Raw genomic sequence first — 14,562 nt, 5'->3', positions numbered from 1 at the left:
TTGTGCTTATTTTCTATAAGTGTGTATGCGTTTTTCCCATATCAGTGTGTTGTGCTCTATCAATGGATGGTAATACGGGCTCTTTAGAGTTTCTTTTTTTGTAGAAGAAAAATGTTTTATTAAAATAATGTATTCTTTATTAATTCTAGGGATTTAAGAGGTGGTAATATAGTCAGATCATCATTGCTATATAAACACCTAAAGAAATAATGGTGAAATGAACGTGTTAGTTTCACAGTAAGGTTGAAAAAAGACACAGGTCCATCAAGTTCATCCTTTCAGAAACTCTAATTGCATTGACTGAGAGGAAAGCAAACAAAACCTCTAGTGGGAGTAGTACAAAATTAGTATCACATTGGGCAATTATTTCCTGACCTCCAAAATGGCAACATATCCCATAATGTCCTAATTATAGCTACAATTCTGGTTATGAATTAAACCACCTCATCTGGTCAGACGTTTTACAGCTTTCCAACCTTTACTGAAAAGAACCTTTTCCTATGCTCTTGATGAAACCTGTGCCCTTCTTTGTGATATTTAAAATTGTAGTCCATATTTAAAATGTTGTTTAACAAGTGTTTTTGTTTTACAATGGTAATTATGTGGGCTATGTGCATGTATCCCTCTTTTCATGAACTCCAGGAGGTAATTTAGCAAGCAGCGAGTTTGAAAAAGTAGAGATGTTCCCTATCACAACCAATCAGATTCTAGCTGTCATTTTGTAGAATGTACTAAATAAATGATAACTAGGGGCCTGATTCATTAAGGATCTTAACTTGAGAAACTACTAATTTAAGTCTCCTACACAAAACCATGTTACAATGCAAGGGGTGCAAATTAGTATTCCGTTTTGCACATAAGTTAAATACTGACTGTTTTTTCATGTAGCATACAAATATCAACTTTAAATTTCAGTGTACAAATAAGCTATCAAGTATTTGTGTGCTACATGAAAAAACAGTCAGTATTTAACTTATGTGCAAAACAGAATGCTAATTTGCACCCCTTGCATTGTAACATGGTTTTGTCCAGGAGACTGAAATAAGAAGTTTCTCAAGTTGAGATCCTTAATGAATCAGGCCCTAGAATCTGATTGGTTGCTGAAGGCAACATCTCCACTTTTTCAAACCCGCAGCTTGATAAATTTACTCCCAGGATTTAATTCACCTTTGCAGCAGTTGCTTGGTTTTGTGTGCTGTTACTCGCTTTTTTTCCATCTCAGTCTTCCCAGTTGTATTCCATTTAATGAGTAAGTAGCAAAATTATTACCATGTCATATGTGCATAACCTTAATTTTATCTACATTACATTACATCGGCAATGTTCCATCTCAGTTTGCAATTTTCTCTAAAATCTTTTTGTAGTAAGTTACTATCTTGCTCTGTGTTAATAATCATAAATAGCTTAGTATCATTAGCAAGTATCAGGTGCCCACTTAGGAGGGGTTCTTCTTGCACAGAAACACCCCCTACACTGTGGTTTCACTCCAGTTTAGCCTCCTTTATTAGGCTACTCTGGCTGCAGCACAGTCCCCTATGAGCACTAAGCCTGAGTGCTCCGAGTGTACATTACACACAGTGAACCTAATTCATTAAAGCAAGAAAAGGAGTAAATTTGCTCCTGCCCAAAACCATGTTAGGGCATGCAAGGGGTGCACATTAGTTTATTATTTTGCACATAAGGAAAATACTGGCTGCTTTTTCATGTAGCACACAAATACTTGATAGCTTTATGTTTGCAATGAAAATTAAACTTCTAGGACATGCCCTACCCCAACTATAAATCTGCCATCACATTTTAAATATACTTCCCCCTCCAATGCAACATGGTTTGACAAGGTGCAATGTTTACTACTTTTTTTGGCTTTGCTCTTCTTAAAGAATCAGGACCAATCAGTGCGATTTTGTCACTAATAATCAGATTGACATTGCAAAACATTCTGACATATCAATCAAACATACTGAGAAAGGGCATGTGCTCCCTCTCTGAGCAGTATAGGAAGACACACAGCAGAGTGACCTGGCTTTAGGGAATTTATTTGGGGTTAGGCAGTGAGAAGCAGAAGGACATATTCCCCCATAAACTGACCATATTAAAGGGGATGAATTTACTCCAGAAGCCCAGGTGATTGATTTATTACACTACTCTTCTTTCTGCAATTAATAAGTGGTAGTCACCTGAAGAGGGAGGGGTGGTATTAAAAATGTGACCTTTAGTGAATATATTTGGGTAGTTTGCCCTTTAGCTTATCTAAGCAAGAAAACAGGCTTCATTAAAGCAGGTTTTATTAAACCTACTTTAAGTTAAAAAAATGTAAGTCTGCAAAGGACATTTCCTTTAATGATATCTCCCTCTATAGTGTGCAATGCCTCTTCCCTTTCAAATACAGCTCAGACTTTAATTTATCATACCATACCTGACAACCGATTTAGACGGGAAAGTCTGGATTTTATGGCTATGTCCTGCCATCCTGATCTTGGCAGCTTTTCCCCCGATCAGTGGGAAATTTGGGAGGTATTCTGTTCACTTGTGCTCTGCACTGCAATAAGGGTATTTACGGAGGAGACAACCGCTAGGCATGCCACTGGGTGTGTGACCAAGGCCCAACACCCTGACATTGTCCCCCCAAATGTTTTTGTTTTTGTCTCCTCTTGCTAATTAAATTGTTATTCTAATTAACAATGGCCCATTTTCAATTTATAATAATAATTGAATTCTAGTAAAGTCGTTTTACATTCTGCATATTGGCATAATCTATTTTGTGACGTAATATTTGCTGCTAAAGAATTATTTAAATATACATTTAATATATCTATTTACCCACAGTGGTGGAAGCACAATTACAGTTCACGGAAAAAACTTGAATGCAGTAGCATTACCTCGAATGGTAATCCAACTATTCAAACCAGAAATAAAGTACAATATGGTGAGTTACTGCATGTTTTCTTAATTTACTATACTATATTGTAAAATAATTACACAGAAATAATGGTGTTTTATATTAAAACAAACTAAGGGATAGATTTATCAAACCTTCTGAAAAGGAATAGTAGAGGTGGCCTTATACATGAGGAGTTTGTATGTTCTCACCGTATTTGCGTGGGTTTCCTTCGAGTACTCCAGTTTCCTCCCACACTCCAAAAACATACTGGTAGGTTAATTGTCTGCTCACGAATTGATCCTAGTCTGTGTGTGTGTATGTTAGGGAATTTAGACTGTAAGCTCCAATGGGGCAGGGACTGATGTGAGTTGCGCTGCAGAATTAGTGGCGCTATATAAATAAATAGTGATGATGATGATGGTAAATTGACCCCTTCCCATTCACTTCAATAGGATTCTAAAGAAAAACTCTTAATTGTTGGCTAAAGGTATTTCTTTTAGAAAACCTCATATACAAGAGTTGAAAATGAGGCCTATCTTGTTTGTCACTCTCATGGTTGTAGTGCTAGGAAAAAGCACAAATACAATTTAAAAAATATATATATATTTTAACAGTGTTAAAACCAATCAGGTTCTTAGGCAGGGTAACAGATTTGAGGCCTATTCCTTTTCGCAAAACCAGATTTGCCTCCCACAAATGTTTTTCCCATGAGTGTTCCCATATTATAGTACAATTGCTTACAAATTCACTATACCTGTAGTGCCAAAGGGATTTTACTTGCATTGTGAATCAGCTTAGGTCAATCACATTGCTCCTTGTAAGAAGAAACGTTTATTCAAATGCAAGGGCCACTGTGGAAAAACTAAACTTGGACCATTAATATTTGTGTCTATAAAATGTTTACAAGCTTACCAAAAGTATAAAATGTAATTATGAAAATGCAATACAAGTATTGACCCCTTCACACAAGACATTTAGAAAAGTAATATTTGACAGTGCTAATGTGACGTTTTAATTATTATCATCCGAAAGACAGGGTATAGTGCTCCTCAGTGGCCAACCGTTTTCAGAAGGTGGTTATCGGTGACAGCTGTTGAGTGAACACAAAGGACAGAAACCATTTTATTCTCTTCCCTGCAATGTATAAAAACAGTAAACAAAACATAACACTGTACAATATAAAAGCACCTGACTGCTTCCGTTTTGTGATAGGAAATGCCAGTAACATCACTATGTGACAGTGTTTCTCCTCCAGCCAGGACTGGTCTCTGGCATTGGATTACTGAATCAAATTCCCCATACAGTGTATTACTATTATATCCAGGGCTGCGGAGAGGAATATTTGGCCCCAGTACAACTTCTTGGGGCTCCTTCCATCGCTGCCACTAACAGGCAGAACTGGGCCCCCTGGCAGGCCCAGGCCCCGGTACTTTTTACCTGCTCCACCCCCTCTCAGCGCCCCTGATTATATCCATGCAGACATGGATCTGATAATAACTGCTATTCTAGTGACAAACAGATCTAGTCTGAATTGGATATATTAGTAATAAAAATAGAGGGGACCTGTCTGAGTATCAGATGAATCTTATAGGTCCCCCCTTCTAAAGCAAAAACAGTAAGTTTAAAAAAAACCACAACATATATCTGTTTCTGCCTGTGTATGCATATTTGGTATCATTATACTAAAAATACATAATACATTCACGGGTAAGAATCTGGGATTGCTCTAAATATGTATAAAGACTCATATGAAAACTTAAAACATTATACATTTTTATACTTCAGCAAAACTCTTATACGTCCAGGAAAATATATAAAATGTGCTTGGGTAGATTAAGAGTTTAAACAGTAATGACAAATGAAAATGAGTCTGGTCACGGAGGTGTAAACACCACCTCCTATCTTGAGAGGGTTCATTTCAGAGAGTGGATGGCTTTATCTCTCACATTATGGACTCTCACATTATGGACGATTCTTCCTCTCACAGTTGAGACACAGGATTTGGCAATGCACCATTGCCTGCGTTTTATTCCCCAGCGATATTCAGTTCTCACAAAGCATATTGGTGGATGACTGGCTGTGCCCTTTCAACCTCTACCAATCAACTTTTTTCAACCAACCAATCAACCCTTTGCTACGGTGAGAGTCTTCGGAGTAGAGGATGAATTGAAATACCTAGTATAAGGATGAATTCCATTTCCTCCTAGCCTATATATTTATGCGGCCCATGGGTTGTGTGCCTTGTCTGGATATGATTTGCATCCAACAGAACTATTGAGACTGCAGTCTGAATCATGTTTAGATAGCAGTGCCACCTGTGCTGAACAACAATCTGTATTATTAGTTGATATTGGATATGTTTCGTATGCATCAAAACTAGACATCATTCCTAGAAGCAATGCTGCTGCAGTCTCATTTATCTACAATCTTGGTTATCCACCAATCAGAAGAGTAGACAGCTGATTAAGCTCCTTTGAATTAGAGGACTATCAAGCAAAACAGAGCTCAGCAGCACTGTGGTAAAGCGGGTATCTATAGTGCTTCTAGGAACACAATCTAGTCTTGATGGATATGGCGCACATTTAATGATAAATTAATATGCAAGTACAACCCTCACCAGCCCACCTCTGAAAGTCAACACATACATAAGGTAGGAAGATGGGAAAATTGAAAATAATAATAAAAACAAAAAACAAAAGCCACTGCCCTCTTCTTCTGCCACAGTTAGGCACATATGTAAATAGGCCCCTATCCTTTCCCCATTCTGCCTACCATCACTATATTTACACTGACTGCAGTGGGCTTTGTACTAAATGGATGTAGAATTATATCAGCTTAATATGTTAACCACATGCTGCATTACCCTGCTATGACAACCTTAGTCTGTGTCTGGAAACCATTACTTTCAGTTCCTGGGCTCTGAGATGATGTACATTGTGTACAAGGGAGACAGAACTGAGGATTTGGGGATTTTTTATAGATTTTTACAGATTTACTCTCACCCACCTGTCGAATTATATATTATAATTATCAATTAAAATGTATTTATATGTAAAAATCATGTTTTCCTGCATTAAAATGCTTCAGATATATTTTCATAAAACTAGTGAACAGTACTATGGTAAAACCTAAATTGGCAGTATACACTATATAGTATATGAATCAACATGCTTGTAACGTTCCTCGGGGTGCCAGCATGTGTTGCCCCTAAGGGCCTCATATAGAATAGGGTGTAAGCCCATTTGTGGGGTGTAAAAATATGCATTTCCGTACTGCTCATGTGTTCCAAAATGCGTCTCTAGTTAGGGTGTTTTAGAATTGCAATCGTAAGTTGAGTACAGTAAGGTCATGTTCATGTAAGTGTAGCACACCCACTGGAGATGTGATGGAATGAGACTTTGATGCATCTCCAGACACACTTCTTAGGTACCAGAGGACAGGTATAAAGATTGCACCTGATGGTGATGACAGCAGCAGCACTATATAGCCAATTCTGATTAGTTGTTTGCATGTTGACTTCCTCCAGCTAATAGTACTTCATTCATTAGTGATATTATGTCAAATTGTGTCCATCCAGCGTCGGACTGGCCTGCCGGGAAACCGGGTGATCCTCCGGTAGGCCCCGACGCTGGTTAGCCACGCCCCCGCCCGGGTCCGTTCTTCGGTTGACAGGCAGGTCAGGTGACACTGACAGCACTGCACTGTCTTTTCAGTGCATAGAGCACAGACGCGACTGTGGCTCTCTGCACATGCGCCATGCAGACAGTCATTGGTAGATGAGTCACATGACTCATCTTGGAAGAAGACCCGCCCATGTTGGAGACGTCCTGCCGCCCAGAGGAACTACACGAAGAATGCAGGAGCCATTGATGATAAGGTTAGTAAAGCGCGCAGCGTTGCAGCAGCGAGCAGCCTGTCATTTTGGGGGAGAGGGACATGAGAGATGAGGGGCTGTAAGGGCATGAGAGAGGGGCAATAAGGGCATGTAAGATAAGGGTCAATAAGTGCATGTAAGATGAGGGGCAATAAGGGCATGTAAGAATAGGGTCAATAAGGGCATGAGAGAGGTGCAATAAGGGCATGTAAGATGAGGGGCAATTAAGGCATGTAAGATGAGGGGCAGTAAGGGCATGTAAGATGAGGGTCAATAAGGGCATGAGAGAGAGGTGCAATAAGGGCATGTAAGATGAGGTGCAATAAGGGCATGAGAGAGAGGTGCAATAAGGCCATGAGAGATGAGGCATAAGAGCATGTGAACTACCATGGCAGAGTGCCAAAGCAGCATGCACAGTGTGAAGAGGGGCAAAAGCAACATGGCAGAGTGTGAAGGGGGGCCAGGTCAGCATGGCACAGGGTGATGAAAGGGGGCCAGGAGATGGGGGGGAGCAAAAGCAGCATGGTGGGCACAGTGTGATCATAAGGAGGCACTGCATGGTGATTAAGGGGAACTAGTGTGTGTCTGATGGCACAGCGGGCTTGTGGCAAAGTAATGTTTGTGTGGTAGGTGGTGGAAAAGTATTAATTGTGGGTCCTATTGATTTAACGCCAGGGCTGGTTGAAATTTTCTAAATGTACCCATTATTTTTTCCAAATAGGGCCGCCAACATTCCTGGATCCAGACAAGCCGCAAATAAAGAAACCAGCAGCCACAGGTGGTAGAAGTGACAAGAACAGGTAGGACAGTCTGTCTAGTGCAGTCTTGGCTAACCTGTGGCACTCCAGGTGTTGTGAAACTACAAGTCCCAGCATACTCTTCCAGCAATAGGCTGCTATATATTGGCATAGCATGCTGGGGCTTGTAGTTTCACAACACCTGGAGTGCCACAGGTTAGCCAAGCCTGGTCTAGTGGGACAATACCGATTTTTGGTGACTGTTCTGCCCAATCTAAGGGGCAGGTCAAGACTGTGTATTTTTTATATACACACTACATTCTTTATATACAACACTATGGTGCTAGCTATCCTTCGTGAGCTGACCACTCCCCCTCTAGTGTCTGGTCTCGCTTCTATGATGGCTGGCCACACCCCCTCTGGTGGGCCCCTAGCGTTGCAGTCCCCCGGTGGGCCCTTCATGCCCCAGTCCGACACTGTGTCCATCTATTAGGATTTATTATTGTCATTTCCATTTGGACTACGGCAGGAAAGAAGATTCCTATTGAATGTATAAAGTGGATGTTGGTGTGTTTATAGTTTTTTAACTTCTGTATGGATAATACAACGTTTTATGGAAACTACATTTTATTAAGATACCGTTCTCTCTTGTTTACATCCATGACAGTTCATTATATTGTATATGAATAGGATAATGTGACGTTCACATTTATAACCAAAATTGTTAAGCGGCCTCTCTACGCCCTAGTTGGGCATATGTATACGCATTTATCTGCCTGGTGTATGCCTGACATAGAAATACGGCTGCATTCTGAGTGGGACATATCTAGAGATATGTGCGACTCAAAATACACATGTAAGAATACAGTTTTTGAGAGCAAATTTTTACGAGTGCATCAAACTGTAAATCAAGCTCTAAACCTTTATAACAGTGTAAACAATGACATCACACCCCAGCATCACCCCATTTTTTTTTATTAATTTATATACACCTCAACTTCCTCTGCCCTAAGTATTAAAAACACCACACTTAGTAAATCTGAAGTGTTTAAAAACAGAGTAGCCACAAAATAGCAGTAGTTTGTGCAGAATAACACAGACTCAACTAAACTGAAACAGAACTTTTAAATGGGATTTATTTTCTATTTCTATCATCATTACAATAAGTCTTTTTTATAAGTTGCCACCATATTTTGCATCACCTTTTATAATATACGTTATATCATTACATTACACTCCTTAACTTGCAGTATCTAATATATAAATGCTTAGTGGCGTCTGTCTGTCTGTGTGTGTGTGGAAAAAAAAACCAAGTTGCAGCGCCACCTGCTGGGCAGAGTTATACACTGATTTACTAAATTCTTAGTGTGTGTGGGGAAAAAAATTCAAAAAGGGCTGAAATTTGGTAGGGCTCAAACTCATTTTCGGGAGGTAATTTTACCTCATGAACACACATGTGTAGAGGCGTGCGTTAGTGTGTTTGTGTGTGTGTGTGTGTGTGTGTGTGTGTGTGTGTGTGTGTAAAAAACTATTTTCTCAGAAAGGGCTCATCCAATTGACCTGAAATTTGGTATACTGACATTATTTGACAAAAAAATTAGAATAGTGAAGTCAGTTAACTTCCATCATCCCCCCTTCCCCCCGTGGGAGGGGTAGTAAAGGCTAAATTTATGAGTTGAGGGGTCAAACTCATTTTCGTGAGGTAATTTTACCTCATGAACACACATTAAAAAGGCCGCTTGCGTCGGGAACTAACGCTCTTCCCCTGAGGAGGCCTGGGCTAGGTCCAAATGCATGACAAGAACCTTTTTAAGACCTTAAGTAGCTTGATTTGACTAGAATGCATGAGTATCATGCACGGGTTAACTTGTTATCAATATTATCCCATGCTCTGGAGACACACTGACCCTTTTTTTTACAGTGACAGGAAAATCCTACTTGTTTACCAGACACATGGTGGAAACATGGCAGGTATAAAAATAACCCACTGTGGAAGAAAACCAGCGCTTCTCATGAGGCAAGATGAGACATGACATGGGAAACTCTCACACTTTGCCAAGTTGCTGCTCCTTTTCCTGCTCAGTTAAAAATTGCACTAACCTTCTGCCAATCACTGTCGTCATATCACACCCTGTACCCATCACTCTGTTCCCTGATAAGAGAATTGGGAGAGCAGTATTGGGTTAATTCATTTACATGACACACCTATTATGCCACCAATTATAGCAATAAGTCAAACTTTTTTTCTTTATAAGGATTATTTATATAAGACATGCAAAGTGGCAGGATATGAGCAGGGTTTGTTTTTTTTATTACATTCCATTTACATTATTCATAATATTGCTTAGCATGAGGTTAAATAAAATTGATTTTAATAATACAAGCAATATTATGCTAACAAATTTGTAACTCCATTTATGAAAATTACACACAAATATTGCAAAGCCATCAACTAGTATAAATCCCCCTTTATGTCACATAAAGTTATAGTTTTGTACTCCCAAGTCATATAAAGTTTATACAGATTTTACCTCGGTTAAAGAAGAAGAAAAGCAAAGTAAAATTCAAAGGATGGTGCAGTAGACTTCTATAGGGACATAGCCTTAACCCTTTCAGTGCCAGATGTCTGGGAACATTTTCTCACATACGGCACCAGGCGATTAGCAAGTTTGGGCTTTTAGTTCCATGCTGCATGTGTGAACCTTATAGCTAGGTCACACATATGCATGTCCCCTCCTGTAAGTCAACCCCATATCAACCCCACATGCTGCGGCAGCTAAGTAACGCTCGGCTGCCTTGGCGACATTTTAATTATAACAGGTTTGTTACTGCTCCGATAAGCTGCATTAAAAAAAAACACTGTTATGGACACATGTTCTTAGATAGTTCAGCTTTTTGTTAGTATCTTGTTTGAACTGAATTTCAATATCTGGAGCTACAGCTGGAGGTAGCATGTAGATACTATGTGGGTGGTACTCTAACACAGGAGAGATACTTACGTACAGGAGAGATACTTACGTACTCTGCTTGGGTGGCACTGTCAGGATTAAAGCATAGATTTCCCTAAACGTCACCCACACACATATGCCTCATCTATACCATTCTATTGCTTCCTCTTATGCCCATTGGAGCTTAGCAATCACACATTTATGCATAACGATGTGTATCACCTATATGACTGGCAGTAGAAGACACAATGAACACTTGACGCTTTTACAGTCCCGGTGATACAGATGAATTTAACCCCCAGAACCGTCCTGCGCTCTTTTTTATTGACCGATAATATTCAGTTAAAATGCAAACAAAAAGTAAAAGGGATATTCAGTTTTTAACATTAAATAATACATAATTTGATCATAACCAAAGGTACTGCTTTGTGGGCAGTATTCTAATTGAGTAGCCAGTAGATTAAATTACAGCATTTCCTCATTGTTCTGCAATCCAATATTTCTTGAAAACTAAAACCATTATATTCCTCAATTGCTAAAACCAATTTGGAGCTTAAAATGTCATGTCAAATCACATAACAGCAAGGTCATCGCAAATTAGATTTTCCTGCCCCTACCAATCAGTCTTATTGCATCACTTCTAAAGAGCATTATTAGATTTTATCATTCCATAAGAGCATCTTCTTCACTGACCTGTCTGGTAAAATGTGTGGTCTGCACTAGTGAACCACTTCTACAGAATAGCCTCAAAGAGAGTTACACATACCACCATTATTAATTTAAAGGACATCGCTAGTCTTCAGTTGATAACAAGAGCAATGAATTCACCAGTAATACAATAAAAGAAAGGATTACAGAATATACGAGCCAGTCACAGTTCAAAGAATGTGTAACCCTCTTCTGAGCAGACAGGACTTTGTGTCAGCGCAGGGTTTGAAGCCCACTAACTAAGAGAAAATGATCTTTCTTATAGCAGGCTTTCCTTTGCAATTAGTTATAGGAAAAATATCCTACATTGTGTTTCACGTCATCATTTCTGCAAACATTAATGGCACAGTATATTCCGTTTTTGAAAATTGAAAAGTGTTTAAATAAGGTGTTTTTTATGTGATGTTTGTTGCCCAACTTTGAAACAGGATTTTTCTGTGACTCGAAACTGTGTTGTTTTATAGTATGAATATAAAGAAGCAATTGCGCTCAAGCTATTCTCCGTGGGTATAGAGTATGTCTTTGGAAGCTGCTAGAGATAAGAGGTGTCAAACCTCCCCAGTGCAGATAAATATCATATAATCTACAGGGCTATCTACTGGTGCTACAGTTCTAATAGCCTGCAGTATTTCATACAAGAGACACCAATAGTTGTTCATGATATATAAACATAAATATAAACTTGAGGATAAAATAGATGAAATTCAACAGCACACAATGTAACTGATAGCTTAGTAAACCTTGCATGCAATGTCCATAGATCCACATATACTATCTAAGTGCATTAGGTTACATGGTGTTTTATACCATGCACTGCTGAATGAAAGGCAAGAAGCTAAGTATAAGCGTCACTGTTATTACTCTATGCTGCCTATTCCTTCTGTTTTTGCATTTTTCCAGTGTTGCTACCACAGGTCTTTATTTGTCCTTGTCCAGTTTAGCAAGAATTTATCGTTTAGAAAGTTTCACTAATAAATCTTGTTTCTGCCTCCATAACATCACTACAATACAATCATGTTAGGAGCTGATACATATATGCCCTTTCATTCTATTTTTTGCAGAAATAATTAAATTGATGATAATTTTAGTAGATATGTATTTAGAAAGCTATCCCTGGAGCTACTACATTAATTACATTACTGCCACCTACTGGTTGACACATAAGATAATTTACACTACTTCTTGATGAGGGTGGGTGAGAGTTACACATTCTATTAAATTAAGAAATTTATTGATTACATTGATATTTATTGACTACATTGATATTTATTGACTACATGAAGATGTACAGTGGAATTTTGAGACATTTTGTGGTATGACAAAGCAGAACTAATTGTCAAAACAACTGAAGGTCACATGTGGTCTATCCAGAGACTCCACAAGTAAGTTCTTACTTGGGTGTCCCACATTCATCTCTCTTCCTATTCTACATAACAGGCCCTTGGCCTTTCTTCATCTCACGCTGGATTTTGTGTAAGTCCGAGACTGTGGACATAACTATCCTGTATTGTTATACCTTATTTCTCTTTACTTGGAATAGACTACAAATGGAGGCAGAACTATTGCCGTGAGGACTGTTTTTCTTGGAGAAAGAATTATACAAACTATACTTTAAATATGAATAGATGCCATATATGAGGTTATACTTAATGGGTATAGGTAAAACATACTAATTGAATTACTGTAAATGTATATTAATAGTGACTAGGTCATTTTCAATTTTATTGGTTTCCATTTTAATAGTACTTTGGCTGGTTGACTTAGTGTACATACTTTAATTCTTTTTTTTTTATATAATCTCTTTTTATTGAAGTGAAACAGCATATACATATGTATGCAACAGAATTAACACAAAAATATACTACTTCAAGTATTTCATTGCACACCTAAAGTGGCGTATATCTGCTTAACCTTTCTTATATAGTAATAATAAAAGAAAGTAAGGGGGATAGGGAATAGAAGGGAAGGTAGGGAGGAAAAGCATGGGGGGGAGGGGGAGCTGGGTTTCATACATTCCACTGAGCAAACAACACTGAGTCTTCGATCCATTCCGACCACATTACGTAGAAAGCTCTATTTTTATCCTCTGCCGAATAGATTATTTCATCCATTGCCCTATAAAAGTCTATTCGTGTAAACCATTCTTTTATCGTGGGAGCTAATGGTGATTTCCAGTGAACCGGAATCACAGCCTTGGCAGCACTATTGAGAAATTTTTCAGAGGACTTTTTGTATTGAGAGACTGGCATGTTAGTATCGTTGAGTAGCCAAACTCTTGGGCAGTTTGGTAGATCGGTTCCCACAATTGATTTGGAGATGAGAATAACCGCATCCCAAAAAGGTCTGATTGCCGCGCATTCCCACCATATATGTAAAGGGGTGCCAGAAGCTCCTTGACATCTCCAGCATATATCTGGGACCCCGGGGAACATCTTTGCCAAGAGGCTTGGGCATCGATACCACCTAGTTAATATTTTGTAGTGTGTTTCAACCACTTTTAAACTAATTGAGATTTGAGTGCGCTGAAATATGACTCCCCATTCTGACTCAGGTATGTCCATATTTAACTCACGCTCCCAGTCCCTGGTGAATTTGGGTAGAGCTTTGAATAGATGTACGATCAAGATCTTATATATAGATGATAATGTATGCCTGGGGCGTCATACTTTATTTCTTGTATATGATTTATGGTTTAAATATAGCTTTTATTCTAACTTTTAATTATTGAGATTTGCCAACATGTTTCTCCTCTTCGAATTCCTAGTTTATTACTTAACTAACCAGTCTGTGCCAGCCACTCCTTACTTGCTGATCATCAGGGAATATCATGGACATCGCTGTACTATTCTATCCTTTGTTTAATACTTTCATTAACACCTCATGAGCAAAGTCAGGCACATAAACAAATGTGTATTTTTGCTTATTCACAATGCTTGTGTATTTGGACTGCTTGGCCTTTATTCAGGGATGTGTCTGTAATATTGGGTAAACACTGGCAGTTGTCTTAGGCAGCGAAAAATGTAGGGAATATAACTAAAAATGATGTTGACTAATCATTCAGAGAACCTTAGAAAGTGATATAACTAAGGGATGATATGATATAATATTAAGGTGTAAGTATCTAAGGTATCACAAAAGGTCAAGCTGTCCAAATATTTGTAGCACAGTTTTACCCAATTATTTATCATTTACTTTTTTTTTGCTTTGAATTATTAAAATTGCCTTGCGCTACAAATATAAATAACCTTATTTCATGGAAATTATGTTTTCTCTGTCTGTATTTAAATAATTTCACATTTAATGAATAGTAGAGTCTCATCTATGAAACAGTAATGCTGTCCGTAGAATAATAACTATGAAAAAGTGAGAATATTACTGCCATTTAACAACCAGACATCTATTTAAATATGTGAT

At 38.4% G+C, this 14,562-nt stretch overlaps 1 protein-coding gene across 1 annotated transcript in view; it reads left to right on the top strand.

Annotated features, from left to right (window-relative positions):
- MET (MET proto-oncogene, receptor tyrosine kinase) overlaps nt 1-14,562 on the top strand; it is a 120,241-nt gene that overhangs the window by 74,709 nt on the left and 30,970 nt on the right. The window contains exon 11 of the mRNA XM_075208984.1: nt 2,827-2,926. Coding sequence (XP_075065085.1) covers nt 2,827-2,926 — 100 coding nt within the window. The remainder of the gene's footprint in view (nt 1-2,826; nt 2,927-14,562) is intronic.

Source organism: Mixophyes fleayi, chromosome 4 (assembly GCF_038048845.1).
Source record: "Mixophyes fleayi isolate aMixFle1 chromosome 4, aMixFle1.hap1, whole genome shotgun sequence".
Taxonomy (NCBI): domain Eukaryota; kingdom Metazoa; phylum Chordata; class Amphibia; order Anura; family Limnodynastidae; genus Mixophyes; species Mixophyes fleayi.
This window is presented reverse-complemented; position numbering and strand designations above follow the sequence as displayed.